At 40.9% G+C, this 17,649-nt stretch overlaps 1 protein-coding gene across 1 annotated transcript in view; it reads left to right on the top strand.

Annotated features, from left to right (window-relative positions):
- Window positions 1-17,649, top strand: part of IRF2 (interferon regulatory factor 2) — a gene marked incomplete in the record, with an annotated part of 386,799 nt that overhangs the window by 305,372 nt on the left and 63,778 nt on the right. The window contains 1 exon segment of the mRNA XM_053703873.1: window positions 1,840-2,004. Coding sequence (XP_053559848.1) covers window positions 1,840-2,004 — 165 coding nt within the window.

Here is a 17,649-nt window from a genome sequence, read left to right as displayed (position 1 = left end):
TATATAAAGTTTCAGAGCTAAATCACATGAAACGGGCATAATAAATAATAAAAGTATAGTGCAAAGTTGTTTTATTACTCGTAACTAGACATTTTATATAAAGTTCTCGAAGTGTTTACTGTCACGTTAAAGAGATAGAAAAGTCAAAATTCAAAGATGCATGGGTGCATTTAATTTTTAAATAGAAGCATTTTAACAATGTACTTCCATTAGCAAAAGTGCTTCTAGTACAATCTAGCTACATGAAGTCACTGGTGGGGAAAAAGCATCTGGTTTAAGTTTTAGGTGCAATCTGCACACATAAATTGGATTAAAAAAATGTATTTAATAGATATGTGCATTTGGATACTTCGTTGTCATCTAAATGCGGAAGAAAGCTCTTTTTGGAGACTGATTTCTTCATGTGAAAGTGAAACACACTAAGATCTGTGCAAATCCAGATCTAAGAGTGTTGCACTCCGAAAAGAGATGAGTCACGCGAGCAGCTGCCTTCTTATACTAACAATATATCTAATATTTTATAAATATTATAGATTTGTTCAATCACAACTTCATTATAGTCTTGTTCTGAATGAATCAAGCTTTGAATATAAAAAATAGTTTTTCTCCTGCGCTTATAAGCCGTATAAGTCAACCATAAATATGAGTAAAAGGTGTTTTCTGCACCAGTCTAGAACCAAAATAAAGAACAAAAGAAAATCAAATTACATGATAATCTTAGTAGATTTTAGGAGCTCTGATTATTAATTGTCAATGTGGCACAATCTTTTTGACATTCTTAAGAGGACGGACTAATAGTGGAAAAAACTGAATATTGCAGAAATTGAGCGTTTTTTCAAAAGAAGTGAAGGAGAAGTCTTCAAAGTTCAACAATTACAAGATAGGACACTTCAAGGGACAGTCTATTTAAGAGCTGACTTCTTGGTACCTTAGGTTACATTCTGACTGATCTGAGCATGGGCAAATCTGACTCCGTTATCTTGTCTATTCACTTTATAGTAGAACAGCTCATGATGTTCTAGAAATTGTATTACAACAGGCTAGATAAACCTTCCTGCAGAGGCCCTCCTTGTAGGGCCGTGACAGGAATTAATGGAAATGCACCAACGTAGTGTAGATTTTTTTTTTTCTTTCAAAATGATTGATAATACATATTGCAATTCAATTTTTCTATAAATATAAGCCACTGTGTAGTGTGTTTTTTATTACAACAATGAAACAGACCATTTAACATCCCTTTAAAGTTTTTTAAACTGGTTTATAATTAAAGGGACAGTTCACCCAAAAATGTTCTCCCCTTTAAATTATTCCGAATTATCCTTTTTACCTGCTAGAGTGTATTAAATTGGTTACAAGTAGCTCCTTTACTCCTATTTTAGCATTTGAAATAGCTGATTTAGCCTGTGGTATAGCCACCTATAATGAAAGTTTTGATACTGGAGTATATGCTATTGACAAGCCTATGTAAACATAGCCAGCAGAAGAATTTACACTCTCAGTGGGATGCAGGATAGTTAAGTAATAAAATAATTGTCCATTGTTCTCTCTATATATTGAGCTTTGGTGTTCCAGACAAATATAACATAAGGAAGCAATTGTGTGTACACAAAGTTATAACATAATGAGATCTGATATCACCTTTAAGTTCAACCCATTGTAATAGAATGTGGTTTCAAAGCACAAAACCAGATACTTCATATACACATATAAGCATGAAAATGCAATTTCTTAAATATTTTATACTCTGCAGTTGGTATAACAAGTTATTTAAAATACATTAATGGAAAAACAATTTTACAGTATTAAGTGTAAATCTTTTTTTTTTTGTTTTATCTATAGTTGTGGGTGATGATATGTTTAGCACTGTTACAGTGGACGAAATGATAGTTTCAAATCCCCCCGATGTTTGTCAAGTTGTAGAGGTAACAACTGAAAATGATGACCAACCAGTCATTCGGGCACAGCATTACCCTCTTCAGATCTCTCCAGTTTCATCATATGCAGGTGAGTGAATGAATATATACATACACACGCGCGTACACCTATAATGTATACACACAGTGAATTGGCCATGAAATTAAACCTCCTTTTCTTGCCTTATGTTAAAGGGACATTATACACTAGATTTTTCTTTGCATAAATGTTTTTTAGATTATCCATTTATATAACATATACAGCTGTTTTTTTTTTTAAATGTATAGTTTTCTTCTTAAACAGGAAGATTCCACAGCAGCATTCATTACTTTTGGGAATTCAGAACCTGGCCACCAGGAGGAGGCAAACACACCCCAGCCAAAGGCTTAAATACCACCCCCACTTCCCTCATCCCCCAGTCATTCTTTGCCTTTCGTCTCAGGAGGTTGGCAGAGAAGTGTCAGAAGATTGAAGATAGTCTCTCATGGAGGGTAGTACTCTTAGAAATGGGACTGGAGTTTTAAGTAATTCTGTCAGCCTCTCAGTTAGAGCATGGGTGAAAGTTAGAGTCCGGAGATGCAGGGAGAGTCTTTCTGCGAAACCATCCCGACTCATATTAACAGCTCCTTTGGCAATCAGCGTTGACGTGTTTCGCTGCCTGCCTTTATTCACTCAAGTCCATGCCAGAAGTGAGGCTACTATCTGTCACACTTGAAAGGCTGTGTTCCTGTTCCACGGCGTAGATTCCGGTAAGATCGTTTTATTTTATTTTAATATGTGACTATAAGGTTTAATATCTCCTGAGGGGGTTTATTGAACAGGGGGAGTGTAATCATGTTTATGGGATTTTGTCTGCTATTGTGTAGTGATACTTGGGCTCATGGCTTTTCGGACATAATGGCCTTCATTCATCTTTTTGCACAGTCCTAGGGACCGGCGTGTTTTTTTGGCTTACATGATGCACCTCGTGACCGGGTTTGGTCACGTTGTATTCCATTTCCGCACATTGACCGAGGGGCAACGGAGAGAGTCTGTTCGTTAGTTGTCTGGTTCACAGGAGTTGGTGAGTGCCCTAGCCATTAAAGGTGTAAGGTGCCATTAGTGTTTGCCCATAATTGCAATCTCCAAGTTATGGAGTATTCAGATTTTTTGGAGACATCTTGTGAAGATTATAAAATGGCCAGGGTTATCCATGCCCATCAGTTATGTTCTGATTGCCGTTCTAGAGTACTCTCTTCTCCCGTATCAGGGAATTTAGAGTGCGTTGAGCCATCCGCATGCCCCAGAACCTTCTTTTACTACGCAAGCAGGTGTCCCTATGGCCGTTACTCCTCCGGAAGGAGGCTTGTTTCCTCCAGAGGTTACAGCACGGTTCCACTTGGCCATATCTATGGCGCTGGCACCTTTATATCTCCCTAATGAGGTATTTTTAAAATACTGTCCGTGTTCTGTTAACCGGGGTTCGTCATGCATGGTATCGCCTGAGTCAGTTAGACCTTATGGGCAAGCGATGGCCTCTGAGGCTTCAGGGGCCCCACCCTCTGGGCCGAGGTCGCCCATCGACCCGGCAGGGGAACATTTTGCCTTCCGTTATAGACTGGCATGTCTTCGTGTTTTTTTAAGGCAGGTTTTTGCGGTGCTGGAGGGTTCCAGCCCTACTGGGTTGAGGGATCCTCGGTCTTCTGTGCCGGACGGCAAACTGGATTAGACGTGTGGGGATGAAGCAATTTCTTTATCATCTCTGTTTTTCTTTCTTTAAGTATCTGTTCCAGTTCTGAGCTTGGGCATCTAATTAGCTGGTCCAGTTGGAGTGCCGTTTTTCTTGGGTGTTCACCCTTGGGTGCTGCCTTCATTATATTTAATCCGGTTACAATATATTTGATTTGTTTTAAGAAGCTCATGTCTGCTATAATTTTCCAGTTTGGGAACATTCTTTCTCTGGAACTGATACTTGCGATTTTGTGGTCGCGTGCGCACTTCCTTGGAAGCTGCGCGTCTTCTATATCAGAACTTAGTTCGTTTCAATCTTGGTATTTTCCGGATGTCTGTTTCCTTGTGGCCTAGTTGCAGGTGCCCCTCGAGGTTGCTGGGACTGGTTTTTCCCTTCTTGAGTGGTCTGGTCATCTGAGTTCGTATCTCCCCTTTTTCTGTATATCGCATGCTCTCATAAGATGGAGCACAGGGGTTGAGTTTCTCCTCTTTTTTTTACCGGCAACCGCCTCTAATCTGCTTCTCTGCGGGAATTGCAGGGTTGCCCATGTTATTCCTGGTAGAGGATTTCCGGGAGGCTGATTCTGTGAGGATCTTTGACTCTCCACCTAAGAGCCTAGTGGGTCGCTTAATTGCCCACATGGCTAAGGTTGTGTGTTGAATCCAGCTATTGGGGCATGTTCTCCGTTTTATGGAGCCCTTTCCCTGGTAAACTCCAGGGTCCCTGGACTGTGAGTGTTGCACTCAAACCTCTAGGAGCTTTTGGTTTCTGGGGTTGCACGTGGAGGGTCCAGGGTTCAGATCCACCTACGGGTGCGGATTGCCATCTCGGAGGCCTGTCTAGAGGTCTTTCTAGGATCCTGATCTGAGTCTCTTACGAGTGTCCAATGTTCAAGGACATTGAGGTGTGCTAGGCGCTACCTAGAGTGTCCTTCTCCATATGAGGCAACTTGGTGGTTCCTCAGGATGTACAGCCTGTTTCGGGGGTCTGGCTTAGGGCCATGTCTCTTGTCTTAGATTTTGGGGTCCGGGTCGCTGCTCTTGGACATGGGCAGTTCAGTTTCAAACTTTAGGGTTTAGAACGTCTGCTTGTCCCTTTGGGGAGTTGGTTTTTCACTCTCATGGGAGATTTGGTATTTGTCTGAAGGTTAGTTTGCTACCTTTCAGGGGGATCTTCGGTTGTCGCCAGTGGCAACTTTTGCATTTAAGGCTCGACTGATTGTTTGTCTCAACTGAGCTGGTAGTAATGACAGTTAGATTATTACTCAATGGTATTGTTTTACCATTCTCTTTGGTCTCTTCGCCTTGCCTACGGCTGAGGAAGTGGTCTCCTTGGCTTTGTCCTTTTGGGGAGGATTTGGAAATATACAGTTTCCATGGAGACCCTGTGGGTCCTTATCTTCTCGTTCAAGGATTCTTTTCTTCCCTCCATGCGTGTGGGATGTCAGGGGGGCTGGCTCTGGTGCTAGGGTGTTGTGGTTGCTCTGTGCCCTATCTTCCCTTTTGGGATTGTTTCTTCTTAGAGACGGGGACTGTGTATGGGTTTCGTAACCTGAACATGTTGAGCCAGCTGTAGTAGCCTGATGGTTAGCTTTGCTGCCTAGGAAGTGGAAGGTTTGCAGTTTGAAACCTGCTGCAGCTACTTGCACTTGGATTGTGTACTAGCAAGCTTTATATTTCTGTCATGGATTTGTGGTAGCCTGCCAGCTGCTATTAATGGTCAGAGGGTTCTCCAATGGGTAGTTTCCTCTTAGGACCTCCACTCTCTTTTGAGGCGGACATTACTAGCCCTTTTTTTGGGTTGGGTCCGTTTCTTGGAGGGGAGTTCGGGGATCTGTCTGCTCTCTTGGGTCTGACCGTGTACTTTTGTTGTCCCTGTTATCCTCCCTGGTGGGAGGTTCACGGATGAGCCTTCCTCCATTGGTTGCATTGCGTCTGGTGTTGGTTGTCTTCTGGGGTCTGGATTTTCCTGGTTGGGAGTTACCGTCGATAATTCGTCACTCTCTATCGGATGGGGTCCCATGTTGACTTAGGGTCAGCTTTGCTGCCCGGGGAGCTGGAACTCGCGAGTTCTGTCAGTTGTGGTTCTGTGTTTCACAGAGCACCCTCTTTTTCTGCTGGGACAGTTTGTTTTTTCATCCTGTCGGTGAGCTCCGTGTTTTTCCTTCGGTCCTGATATAGGTTTCCTACCTATATGTGGCTAGTCTTAGCGGTTGTGTCTGCTAGACTAGGGTTCAGTGGGGAGCTTATGGCTTTCTGGAGCACCATATGTTTTATGGTGTTGTGTCAGGGGACCTGTGGAGGGATTTTGTTCTTCCTCGCAATCGCTCTCTCATAGGTTGGGAGTGTCTCTTGGGAGTTGTACTTTATAGACAATTCTTTTCCCTGGGTGGTTGTTCTGTAACAGCCTTCGTTTCACTTTGTCTTTGGGGTTTCTTACCCTATTCTGTCGGTCCTTTGGATCTCCTTTTTGGGTACTCCATTCTCCCCTTCGGGGGTAGGTGGAGGTGCTTTTCCTTGGGATAATTTTGTGCTATTTGGGAGCCTGCGGGACTTGGCTCCTTGGGGGCTTTGTGCTCAGGGGAATCTAAGGATTTTGAGTGGTCTCCAGCATAGCATGCCGGTTGTTTAACTGATGGGCATTTATTTTGTTTTTCAATTTTTATGGGTAATTTCAGGCTGTGGTGCCCTTCGAAGGGGCCGCCTTCTGTACCCGCCCTTTGTTTGCATTCATTGTCCTCTATAGCTTGGGTATTGTTTTCCCAAAAGTAATGAATGCAGCTGTGGACTCTTCCCGTTTCAGAAGAAATACTTAAATTATGCTTACCTGATAATTTTGTTTTCTTCTGACGGGAAGAGTCCACAGCTCCCCGCCCGCGTTTATCGATGAGGCAGCTGTAATTTAGTTTCTTCCTCTGGCACCTTTTTCACCCTGATATTTCTCCTACTGTTCCTTGTTCCCTTGGCAGAATGACTGGGGGGTGGGTATTTAAGCCTTTTGCTGGGGTGTCTCTGCCTCCTCCTGGTGGCCAGGTTCTGAATTCCCAAAAGTAATGAATGCAGCTGTGGACTATTCCCATCAGAAGAAAAGAAAATTATCAGGTAAGCATAATTTAAGTTTTCGCTTATTTTTAAATAACTTTGAGCTGATTTTTAGACTCCTAACCAAGCCCCAAAGTTTTAGGAGAATACTGATGTATACCTACTACAGCTTGCTCCTGTTTGTGTAAAGAGTCTTTTCATAGGAATGGGGGGTGTCTGATATTTCCCACTTGCAGTGGGTGTTCTAGCTAATCTTTTTAACAGTGCTAAACTGGGAACTTCTAAGTACGTTTTTAAACGGTTTTATACTGGATTTTTATATCAGTATCTGTGCATATTATTCTTTATTCTAGTGTCTTATTACATGCAATTTGAAAATTGGTGTATACTGTCCCTTTAAGTAATTGCAAACATTACATACAGACTGTGTATCATGGTTTTTGACTTCATACATTATTTTGAACTTTTTCATATTCTGTGTGATTTTTATTCTTTTGGGTTCTATTCTTCTGACAGCACTGTAAAAAGAATTGCTATATTATATTGATTTCTAATTAAATTATAATCTCCATCCTGCAGTTGTAGGGTACATTACAAGCAATCGGAATTCCTAAGCACATCACATGGCTTTTCATGTCCTTTTTAAATTTGAACTCCTTCCAAAACCAAAGAAAACCATGTGGTAGCCATTTCTCCAACATTGGTGTGTCCGGTCCACGGCGTCATCCTTACTTGTGGGATATTCTCTTCCCCAACAGGAAATGGCAGAGAGTCCCAGCAAGGCTGGTCACATGATCCCTCCTAGGCTCCGCCCACCCCAGTCATTCTCTTTGCCGTTGCACAGGCAACATCTCCACGGAGATGGTTAAGAGTTTTTTGGTGTTTAAATGTAGTTTTATTCTTCTATCAAGTGTTTGTTATTTTAAAATAGTGCTGGTATGTACTATTTACTCTGAAACAGAAAAGGATGAAGATTTCTGTTTGTAAGAGGAAGATGATTTTAGCAGACAGTAACTAAAATCGATTGCTGTTTCCACACAGGACTGTTGAGATGAAGTAACTTCAGTTGGGGGAAACAGTTAGCAGTCTTTTCTGCTTAAGGCATGACTAGCCATATTTCTAACAAGACCATGTAATGCTGGAAGGCTGTCATTTCCCCTCATGGGGACCGGTAAGCCATTTTCTTAGTTAAACATAAAAGAATAAAGGGCTTCAAAAAGGGCTTAAAAACTGGTAGACATTTTTATGGGCTAAAACAATTGCTTTACTAGGCATATTATGCAGATTCTAACTAATTATTGGTATTATAATCTTGGGGAACGTTTAGAAAAACGGCAGGCACTGTGTTGGACACCTTTTTCAGATGGGGGCCTTTCTAGTTATAGACAGAGCCTCATTCTGGGACTGTATAGGGGTTAAATGTAAAAACGGCTCCGGTTCCGTTAATTTAAGGGTTAAAGCTCTGAAATTTGGTGTGCAATACTTTTAATGCTTTAAGACACTGTGGTGAAATTTTGGTGAATTTTGAACAATTCCTTCATACTTTTTCACATATTCAGTAATAAAGTGTTTTCAGTTTGAAATTTAAAGTGACAGTAACGGTTTTATTTTAAAACGTTTTTTGTGCTTTGTTAACAAGTTTAAGCCTGTTTAACATGTCTGTACCATCAGATAAGCTATGTTCTATATGTATGAAAGCCAATGTGTCTCCCCATTTAAATTTATGTGATAATTGTGCCATAGTGTCCAAACAAAGTAAGGACAGTAATGCAACAGATAATGATATTGCCCAAGATGATTCCTCAAATGAGGGGAGTAAACATGATACTACATCATCCCCTACTGTGTCTACACCAGTTATGCCCACACAGGAGGCCCCTAGTACATCTAGTGCGCCAATACTTATTACCATGCAACAATTAACGGCTGTAATGGATAACTCCATAGCAAATCTTTTATCCAAAATGCCTACTTATCAGAGAAAGCGCGATTGCTCTGTTTTAAACACTGAAGAGCAAGAGGACGCTGATGATAACTGTTCTGACATACCCTCACACCAATCTCAAGGGGCCATGAGGGAGGTTTTGTCTGATGGAGAAATTTCAGATTCAGGAAAAATTTCTCATCAAGCTGAACCTGATGTTGTGACATTTAAATTTAAATTAGAACATCTCCGCGCACTGCTTAAGGAGGTGTTATCTACTCTGGATGATTGTGACAATTTGGTCATTCCAGAGAAATTATGTAAGATGGACAAGTTCCTAGAGGTTCCGGTGCCCCCCGACGCTTTTCCTATACCCAAGCGGGTGGCGGACATAGTAAATAAAGAGTGGGAAAGGCCCGGCATACCTTTTGTTCCCCCCCCCCCTATATTTAAGAAATTATTTCCTATAGTCGACCCCAGAAAGGACTTATGGCAGACAGTCCCCAAGGTCGAGGGGGCGGTTTCTACTCTAAACAAACGCACTACTATTCCTATCGAAGATAGTTGTGCTTTCAAAGATCCTATGGATAAGAAATTAGAGGGTTTGCTTAAAAAGATTTTTGTACAGCAAGGTTACCTTCTACAACCAATTTCATGCATTGTTCCTGTCACTACGGCAGCGTGTTTCTGGTTCGAGGAACTAGAAAAATCGCTCAGTAAAGAATCTTCGTATGAGGAGGTTATGGACAGAGTTCAAGCACTTAAATTGGCTAACTCTTTTGTTTTAGATGCCGCTTTGCAATTAGCTAGATTAGCGGCGAAAAATTCAGGGTTTGCTGTCGTGGCGCGCAGAGTGCTTTGGCTAAAGTCTTGGTCAGCGGATGTGTCTTCCAAGACAAAATTGCTTAACATTCCTTTCAAAGGTAAAACATTATTTGGACCTGATTTGAAAGAGATTATTTCAGACATCACTGGGGGAAAGGGCCACGCCCTCCCACAGGATAGGTCTTTTAAGGCTAATAATAAGCCTAATTTTCGTCCCTTTCGCAGAAACGGACCAGTCTCTAATTCTGTATCCTCTAAGCAAGAGGGTAATACTTCACAACCCAAACCAGCCTGGAAACCAATGCAAGGCTGGAACAAGGGTAAGCAGGCCAAGAAGCCTACCACTGCTACCAAAACAGCATGAAGGGATAGCCCCCGATCCGGGACCGGATCTAGTGGGGGGCAGACTTTCTCTCTTTGCTCAGGCTTGGGCAAGAGATGTTCAGGATCCTTGGGCGCTAGAAATAGTTTCTCAAGGTTATCTCCTGGAATTCAAGGAACTACCCCCAAGGGGAAGGTTCCACAGGTCTCAATTATCTTCAAACCAAATAAAGAGACAGGCATTCTTACATTGTGTAGAAGACCTGTTAAAGATGGGAGTGATACATCCAGTTCCAATAAGAGAACAAGGAATGGGATTTTATTCCAATCTGTTCATAGTTCCCAAAAAAGAGGGAACATTCAGACCAATTTTGGATCTAAAGATCCTAAACAAATTTCTCAGGGTACCATCGTTCAAAATGGAAACTATTCGAACGATCCTACCTACTATCCAGGAAAATCAATTTATGACTACCGTGGATTTAAAGGATGCGTACCTACATATTCCTATCCACAAGGAACATCATCAGTTCCTAAGGTTCGCTTTTCTGGACAAGCATTACCAGTTTGTGGCACTTCCATTTGGATTAGCCACTGCTCCAAGGATTTTCACAAAGGTACTAGGGTCCCTTCTAGCGGTTCTAAGACCAAGGGGCATTGCAGTAGTACCTTACTTGGACGACATCCTGATTCAAGCGTCGTCCCTGTCAAAAGCAAAGGCTCATACGGACATCGTCCTAGCCTTTCTCAGATCTCACGGATGGAAGGTGAACAAAGAAAAAAGTTCTCTGTTCCCGTCAACAAGAGTTCCCTTCTTGGGAACAATAATAGATTCCTTAGAAATGAGGATTTTTCTGACAGAGGTCAGAAAATCAAAACTTCTAAGCTCTTGTCAAGTACTTCATTCTGTTCCTCGTCCTTCCATAGCGCAGTGCATGGAAGTAATAGGATTGATGGTTGCAACAATGGACATAGTTCCTTTTGCACAAATTCATCTAAGACCATTACAACTGTGCATGCTCAGACAGTGGAATGGGGATTATACAGACTTGTCTCCGACGATTCAAGTAGATCAAAAGACCAGAGATTCACTCCGTTGGTGGCTGACCCTGGAAAATCTGTCACAGGGAATGAGCTTCCGCAGACCAGAGTGGGTCATTGTCACGACCGACGCCAGCCTAGTGGGCTGGGGCGCGGTCTGGGAATCCCTGAAAGCTCAGGGTCTATGGTCTCGGGAAGAGTCTCTTCTCCCGATAAACATTCTGGAACTGAGAGCGATATTCAATGCTCTCAGAGCTTGGCCTCAACTAGCAAAGGCCAAATTCATAAGGTTTCAGTCAGACAACATGACGACCGTTGCATATATCAATCATCAGGGGGGAACAAGGACTTCCCTGGCGATGAAAGAAGTGACCAAGATAATTCAATGGGCGGAGGATCACTCCTGCCACTTGTCTGCGATCCACATCCCAGGAGTGGAAAATTGGGAAGCGGATTTTCTGAGTCGTCAGACATTCCATCCGGGGGAGTGGGAACTCCATCCGGAAATCTTTGCCCAAATAACTCAATTATGGTGCATTCCAGACATGGATCTGATGGCGTCTCGTCAGAACTTCAAGGTTCCTTGCTACGGGTCCAGATCCAGGGATCCCAAGGCGACCCTAATAGATGCACTAGTAGCACCTTGGACCTTCAACCTAGCTTATGTATTCCCACCGTTTCCTCTCATCCCCAGGCTGGTAGCCAGGATCAATCAGGAGAGGGCCTCGGTGATCTTGATAGCTCCTGCGTGGCCACGCAGGACTTGGTATGCAGACCTGGTGAATATGTCATCGGCTCCACCATGGAAGCTACCTTTGAGACAGGACCTTCTTGTTCAGGGTCCATTCGAACATCCGAATCTGGTTTCCCTCCAACTGACGGCTTGGAGATTGAACGCTTGATTTTATCAAAGCGTGGGTTTTCAGATTCTGTAATAGATACTCTGATTCAGACTAGAAAGCCTGTAACTAGAAAAATTTACCATAAAATATGGAAAAAATATATCTGTTGGTGTGAATCTAAAGGATTCCCATGGAACAAGATAAAAATTCCTAAGATTCTATCCTTTCTACAAGAAGGTTTGGAGAAAGGATTATCTGCAAGTTCTCTGAAGGGACAGATCTCTGCTTTATCTGTTTTACTTCACAAAAGACTGGCAGCTGTGCCAGATGTTCAAGCATTTGTTCAGGCTCTGGTTAGGATCAAGCCTGTTTACAGACCTTTGACTCCTCCCTGGAGTCTAAATCTAGTTCTTTCAGTTCTTCAAGGGGTTCCGTTTGAACCCTTACATTCCGTAGATATTAAGTTATTATCTTGGAAAGTTTTGTTTTTGGTTGCAATTTCTTCTGCTAGAAGAGTTTCAGAGTTATCTGCTCTGCAGTGTTCTCCGCCCTATCTGGTGTTCCATGCAGATAAGGTGGTTTTGCGTACTAAGCCTGGTTTTCTTCCGAAAGTTGTTTCCAACAAAAATATTAACCAGGAGATAGTTGTACCTTCTTTGTGTCCGAATCCAGTTTCAAAGAAGGAACGTTTGTTACACAATTTGGATGTAGTCCGTGCTCTAAAATTCTATTTAGAGGCTACTAAAGATTTCAGACAAACATCTTCCTTGTTTGTTGTTTATTCTGGTAAAAGGAGAGGTCAAAAAGCGACTTCTACCTCTCTTTCCTTTTGGCTTAAAAGCATTATCCGATTGGCTTATGAGACTGCCGGACGGCAGCCTCCTGAAAGAATCACAGCTCACTCCACTAGGGCTGTGGCTTCCACATGGGCCTTCAAGAACGAGGCTTCTGTTGACCAGATATGTAAGGCAGCGACTTGGTCTTCACTGCACACTTTTGCCAAATTTTACAAATTTGATACTTTTGCTTCTTCGGAGGCTATTTTTGGGAGAGAGGTTTTGCAAGCCGTGGTGCCTTCCATTTAGGTGACCTGATTTGCTCCCTCCCTTCATCCGTGTCCTAAAGCTTTGGTATTGGTTCCCACAAGTAAGGATGACGCCGTGGACCGGACACACCAATGTTGGAGAAAACAGAATTTATGCTTACCTGATAAATTGCTTTCTCCAACGGTGTGTCCGGTCCACGGCCCGCCCTGGTTTTTTAATCAGGTCTGATGAATTATTTTCTCTAACTACAGTCACCACGGTATCATATGGTTTCTCCTATATATATTTCCTCCTGTCCGTCGGTCGAATGACTGGGGTGGGCGGAGCCTAGGAGGGATCATGTGACCAGCTTTGCTGGGACTCTTTGCCATTTCCTGTTGGGGAAGAGAATATCCCACAAGTAAGGATGACGCCGTGGACCGGACACACCGTTGGAGAAAGCAATTTATCAGGTAAGCATAAATTCTGTTTTTCATCTGCTTTTTGCATGTATTTGTACCACAAAACACCTACCCATACTTTTTATGTGAGCAAAGGTATAAAATCAATAAGAAAAAAATTGGATTTTCAAATTCAGCACACATTTTGGTCCTTTTTTCTCCCATTGTTTCTGCACATGCTCCATTCACCTGTGAACAAACACATTTCATTTTTTATTATAAAGAAAGAAAGTTCAAATACACTTTTAAACTATTTATATTGTACACAAATTAAATACGATCTTCTAAAAGTGTTTGTAAGATTTTAATGATAAAATTAATAAATTATTGAAACTGTTAACTGCACCAATGCTGTGAATTAATGCTGATTAAATGGACATAATGGCCAAAATTGAAATGTGCATTAATGCATTTAAGTTTTGAATAAAGACATTTTTGCAATATTTTTGCATAAACAAAACTGCTTTTAATTAATAGTTATGACTTATTTCAGCGACATATGTACATAAGCTAACACTTTGACAGCTCAGAGAACAAGAGGTTGTGAGTGCATCATATGACCCACCACTGAGCATGTGCTGTGTTTGAATGCCGGTCCACAGCATATGTGCTGCTGAAGTAATAAAAACATTTTACTTGAAAAAATATATTTCAAAAATGCTTCTATTGAAAATGGAAATGGGAGTGAAAAAAACAGAATTAAAATATATTAGGAGATCATTATGAATATTGAAGGAATGTTCTTTCTGCCTTTTAGTTTAAAATAGAAAGCAAATAATGCGCTACCACCCAATAAAAACTACAAATTAAGAACCAACAAATTATAGTAACAAATACATTAAACAATACTATTTTCCACACACTGCTTCTCAACTTAGCAGTTTATAAATATTCATGAGTGTTCAGAAAAATGTCCCTTTAATCAAAGGTGTAATGTTGGAAAACAGGTAATCTTGATGGTCCTCTATATCCCTTTTATTCAGCGTGTCTTATGTTGCAGCTTCTCAGCACAGTCCCATAAAAGACTCGTTTACAAAAAAATGCTGAAAAATATGAAGAAAGAGAAGCGTAGCACGCTCTAAGTGTAATCTGTTTGGTAGTTATCAATTATCAAAACCCCCTTCCCTGGGTATTACTCACAGGATCGTTCTGTATGATGTGCGCATCAGGTTGTATACAACCATGGAGTTTGTTCCTCAGATAACCTCCCTCAGTGACGTCTGGAAAGCTTGTCCAACCGGAGAGATTGTTTCACTTTCCCACGGCAGTCCACAATCAAACATGGAAGGGATACCACCCAATAGGCGCCCACAACATCTGAGCCCTGGTAGCCTCCCTGAGACAATAACTTTAAAAACAGAACTTCTCTACGTACGTTTCGTTTCTATGCCAGAAACTTTTTCAAGAGTACTCTTGAAAAAGTTTCTGGCATAGAAACGAAACATACGTTTAGAAGTTCTGTTTTTAAAGTTATTGTCTCAGGGAGGCTACCAGGGCTCAGATGTTGTGGGCACCTATTGGGTGAGCTGAGAGACATAGATTTGTAAGTTTTTATATTTTATTTCACAATAATCGTGTTATACTTTAAATACTGGAGTGGTATCCCTTCCATGTTTGATTGTGGACTGCCGTGGGAAAGTGAAACAATCTCTCCGGTTGGACAGGCTTTCCAGACGTCACTGAGGGAGGTTATCTGAGGAACAAACTCCATGGTTGTATACAACCTGATGCACACATCATACAGAACGATCCTGTGAGTAATACCCAGGGAAGGGGGTTTTGATAATTGATAATTACCAAACAGATTACACTTAGAGCGTGCTGCGCTTCTCTTTCTTCATATTTTTCTGCCTTTTAGTTTGTTGGCTTCTGTGAAGATCTTTGAGAGAGACCATTTGTAAATCTTGCAATATCTCTGTTGGTTTTCTTGGGTGTAACTACGTTTTATCATTTGTTACTTCAAGCATTTTTTTTTTTTATGTGCAAATTTTAAACTAATTGGAATCCATTATTAGCATTCTAAAAAATATTTCTTTCATGTAATTGGCAAGAATCCATGAGCTAGTGACGTATGGGATATAAAATCCTACCAGGAGGGGCAAAGTTTCCCAAACCTCAAAATGCCTATAAATACACCCCTCACCACACCCACAATTCAGTTTTACAAACTGTGCCTCCTATGGAGGTGGTGAAGTAAGTTTGTGCTAAGATTTCTACGTTGATATGCGCTTCTCAGCATTGTTGAAGCCCGATTCCTCTCAGAGTACAGCGAATGTCAGAGGGACGTGAAGGGAGTATCACTTATGGAATACGATGATTTCCCTAACGGGGGTCTATTTCATAGGTTCTCTGTTATCGGTCGTAGAGATTCATCTCCTACCTCCCTTTTCAGATTGACGATATACTCTCAATTTACCATTACCTCTACTGATAACTGTTTCAGTACTGGTTTGGCTATTTGTGGATGGGTGTCTTTTGGTAAATATGTTTTTTATTACTTAAGACACCTCAGCTATGGTTTGGCACTTTATGCATTTATATAAAGTTCTAAATATATGTATTGTACTTATATTTGCCATGAGTCAGGTTCATGTATTTCCTTCTGCAGACTGTCAGTTTTATATTTGGGGAATATAAAAAAATTTTTAAGAAGTTTTTTTTTTTACCTGGGGTTTAGTCTTTTTTTTTCAATTGACTACTTCTTGCAAACTGCGGGTATTAGGCCCGCGGGTGCGTCAAATGCTAAACTTTATTGTGCCATTCTTGCCACGAGAAATTTTTTTGCGCGAAAAATAAGTCTGACGCAAATTCGTCATTTCCGGCGTCATAGTTAACGCCGAAGCCTTACACACGGTTGCGTCATTAGTGACGCGAGTGTGTCATTCCCGGTTATTATTGGCGCCAAAAAAGTTTTCAGTTACGTTGTGCGTCATACTTGGAGCCAAACTTTTTCATTATTTCAATACCCCATGTTTGCCTCTTGCCTTTTTCCCTATCAGAGGGCTATGCTATTTGCATTTTTTCCCATTCCTGAAACTGTCATATAAGGAAATTGATAATTTTGCTTTATATGTTGTTTTTTCTTTTACATTTTGCAACTTGTCTCAATCTGATCCTGCCTCAGAAGTTTCTGCTGGAACATTGCTGCCTGACATCGGTTCTACCAAAACTAAGTGCATTTGTTGTAAGATTGTGGAAATTATTTCGCCAAATGTCATTTGTAATAGTTGTCATGATAAACTTTTACATGCAGATAGTGTGTCCATCAGTAATAGTACATTGCCAGTTGCAGTTCCTTCAACTTCTAATGTACATGATATACCTATGAATTTTAAAGAATTTCTTTCTGATTCTATCCAGAAGACTTTGTCTGCATTTCCACCTTCTAATAAACATAAAAAGTATTTTAAAACTTCTCATTCAGTTGATGAAATTTCAAATGACCAACAACATAATAATTTATCCTCTTCTGATGAGGATCTATCTGATGCAGAAGATCCTTCCTCAGACATTGACACTGACAAATCTACTTATTTATTTATTTAAAATAGAGTATATGCGTTCTTTATTAAAAGAAGTGTTAATTACTTTGGATATTGAGGTAACCAGTCCTCTTGACGTTCAGTCTAATAAACGTTTAAATGCTGTTTTTAAACCTCCTGTGGTTTCTCCAGGGTTTTTTTTCCTATTCCTGAGGCTGTTTCTGATATGATTTCTAAGGAATGGAATAAGCCAGGTACTTCTTTTATTCCTTCTTCAAGGTTTTAAAAATTGTATCCTTTACCAGCAAATTCTATAGAGTTTTGGGAAAAAATCCCCAAAGTTGATGGGGCTATTTCTACTCTTGCTAAACCTACCACTATTCCTATGGAAGATAGTACTTCCTTTAAGGATCCTTTAGATAGGAAGCTTGAATCTTATCTAAGGAATGCCTTTTTTATATTCAGGTCATCTTCTCAGACCTGCAATTTCTTTGGCTGATGTTGCGGCTGCATCAACTTTCTGGTTGGAGAATTTAGCGCAACAAGATTTGGATTCTGACATATCTAGCATTATTCGCTTACTGCAATATGCTAATCATTTTATTTGTGATACCATTTTTGATATTATCAAAATTGATGTTAGATCCATGTCTTTAGCTATATTAGCTAGAGGAGCTTTGTGGCTTAAATCTTGGAATGCTGATATGACATCTAAATCTAGATTACTATCTCTTTCTTTCCAAGGTAATAATTTATTTGGTTCTCAGTTGGATTCTATTATTTCAACTGTCACTGGGGGAAAGGGAGTTTTTCTGCCTCAGGATAAAAAACCTAAGGGTAAATCTAAGGCCTCTAACCGTTTTCGTTCCTTTCGTCAAAATAAGGAACAAAAACTTAATCCTTCCCTCAAGGAATCTGTTTCCAATTTGAAGCCTTCCTCAAATTGGAATAAATCCAGGCCATTTAAGAAACCAAAGTCAGCCCCTAAGTCTGCATGAAGGTGCGGCCCTCATTCCAGCTCAGCTTAAGGTTTTTCAAGGATATTTGGATAAATTCTGATGA

The sequence above is a fragment of the Bombina bombina genome, chromosome 2, assembly GCF_027579735.1.
Source record: "Bombina bombina isolate aBomBom1 chromosome 2, aBomBom1.pri, whole genome shotgun sequence".
Classification (NCBI taxonomy): domain Eukaryota; kingdom Metazoa; phylum Chordata; class Amphibia; order Anura; family Bombinatoridae; genus Bombina; species Bombina bombina.
This window is presented reverse-complemented; position numbering and strand designations above follow the sequence as displayed.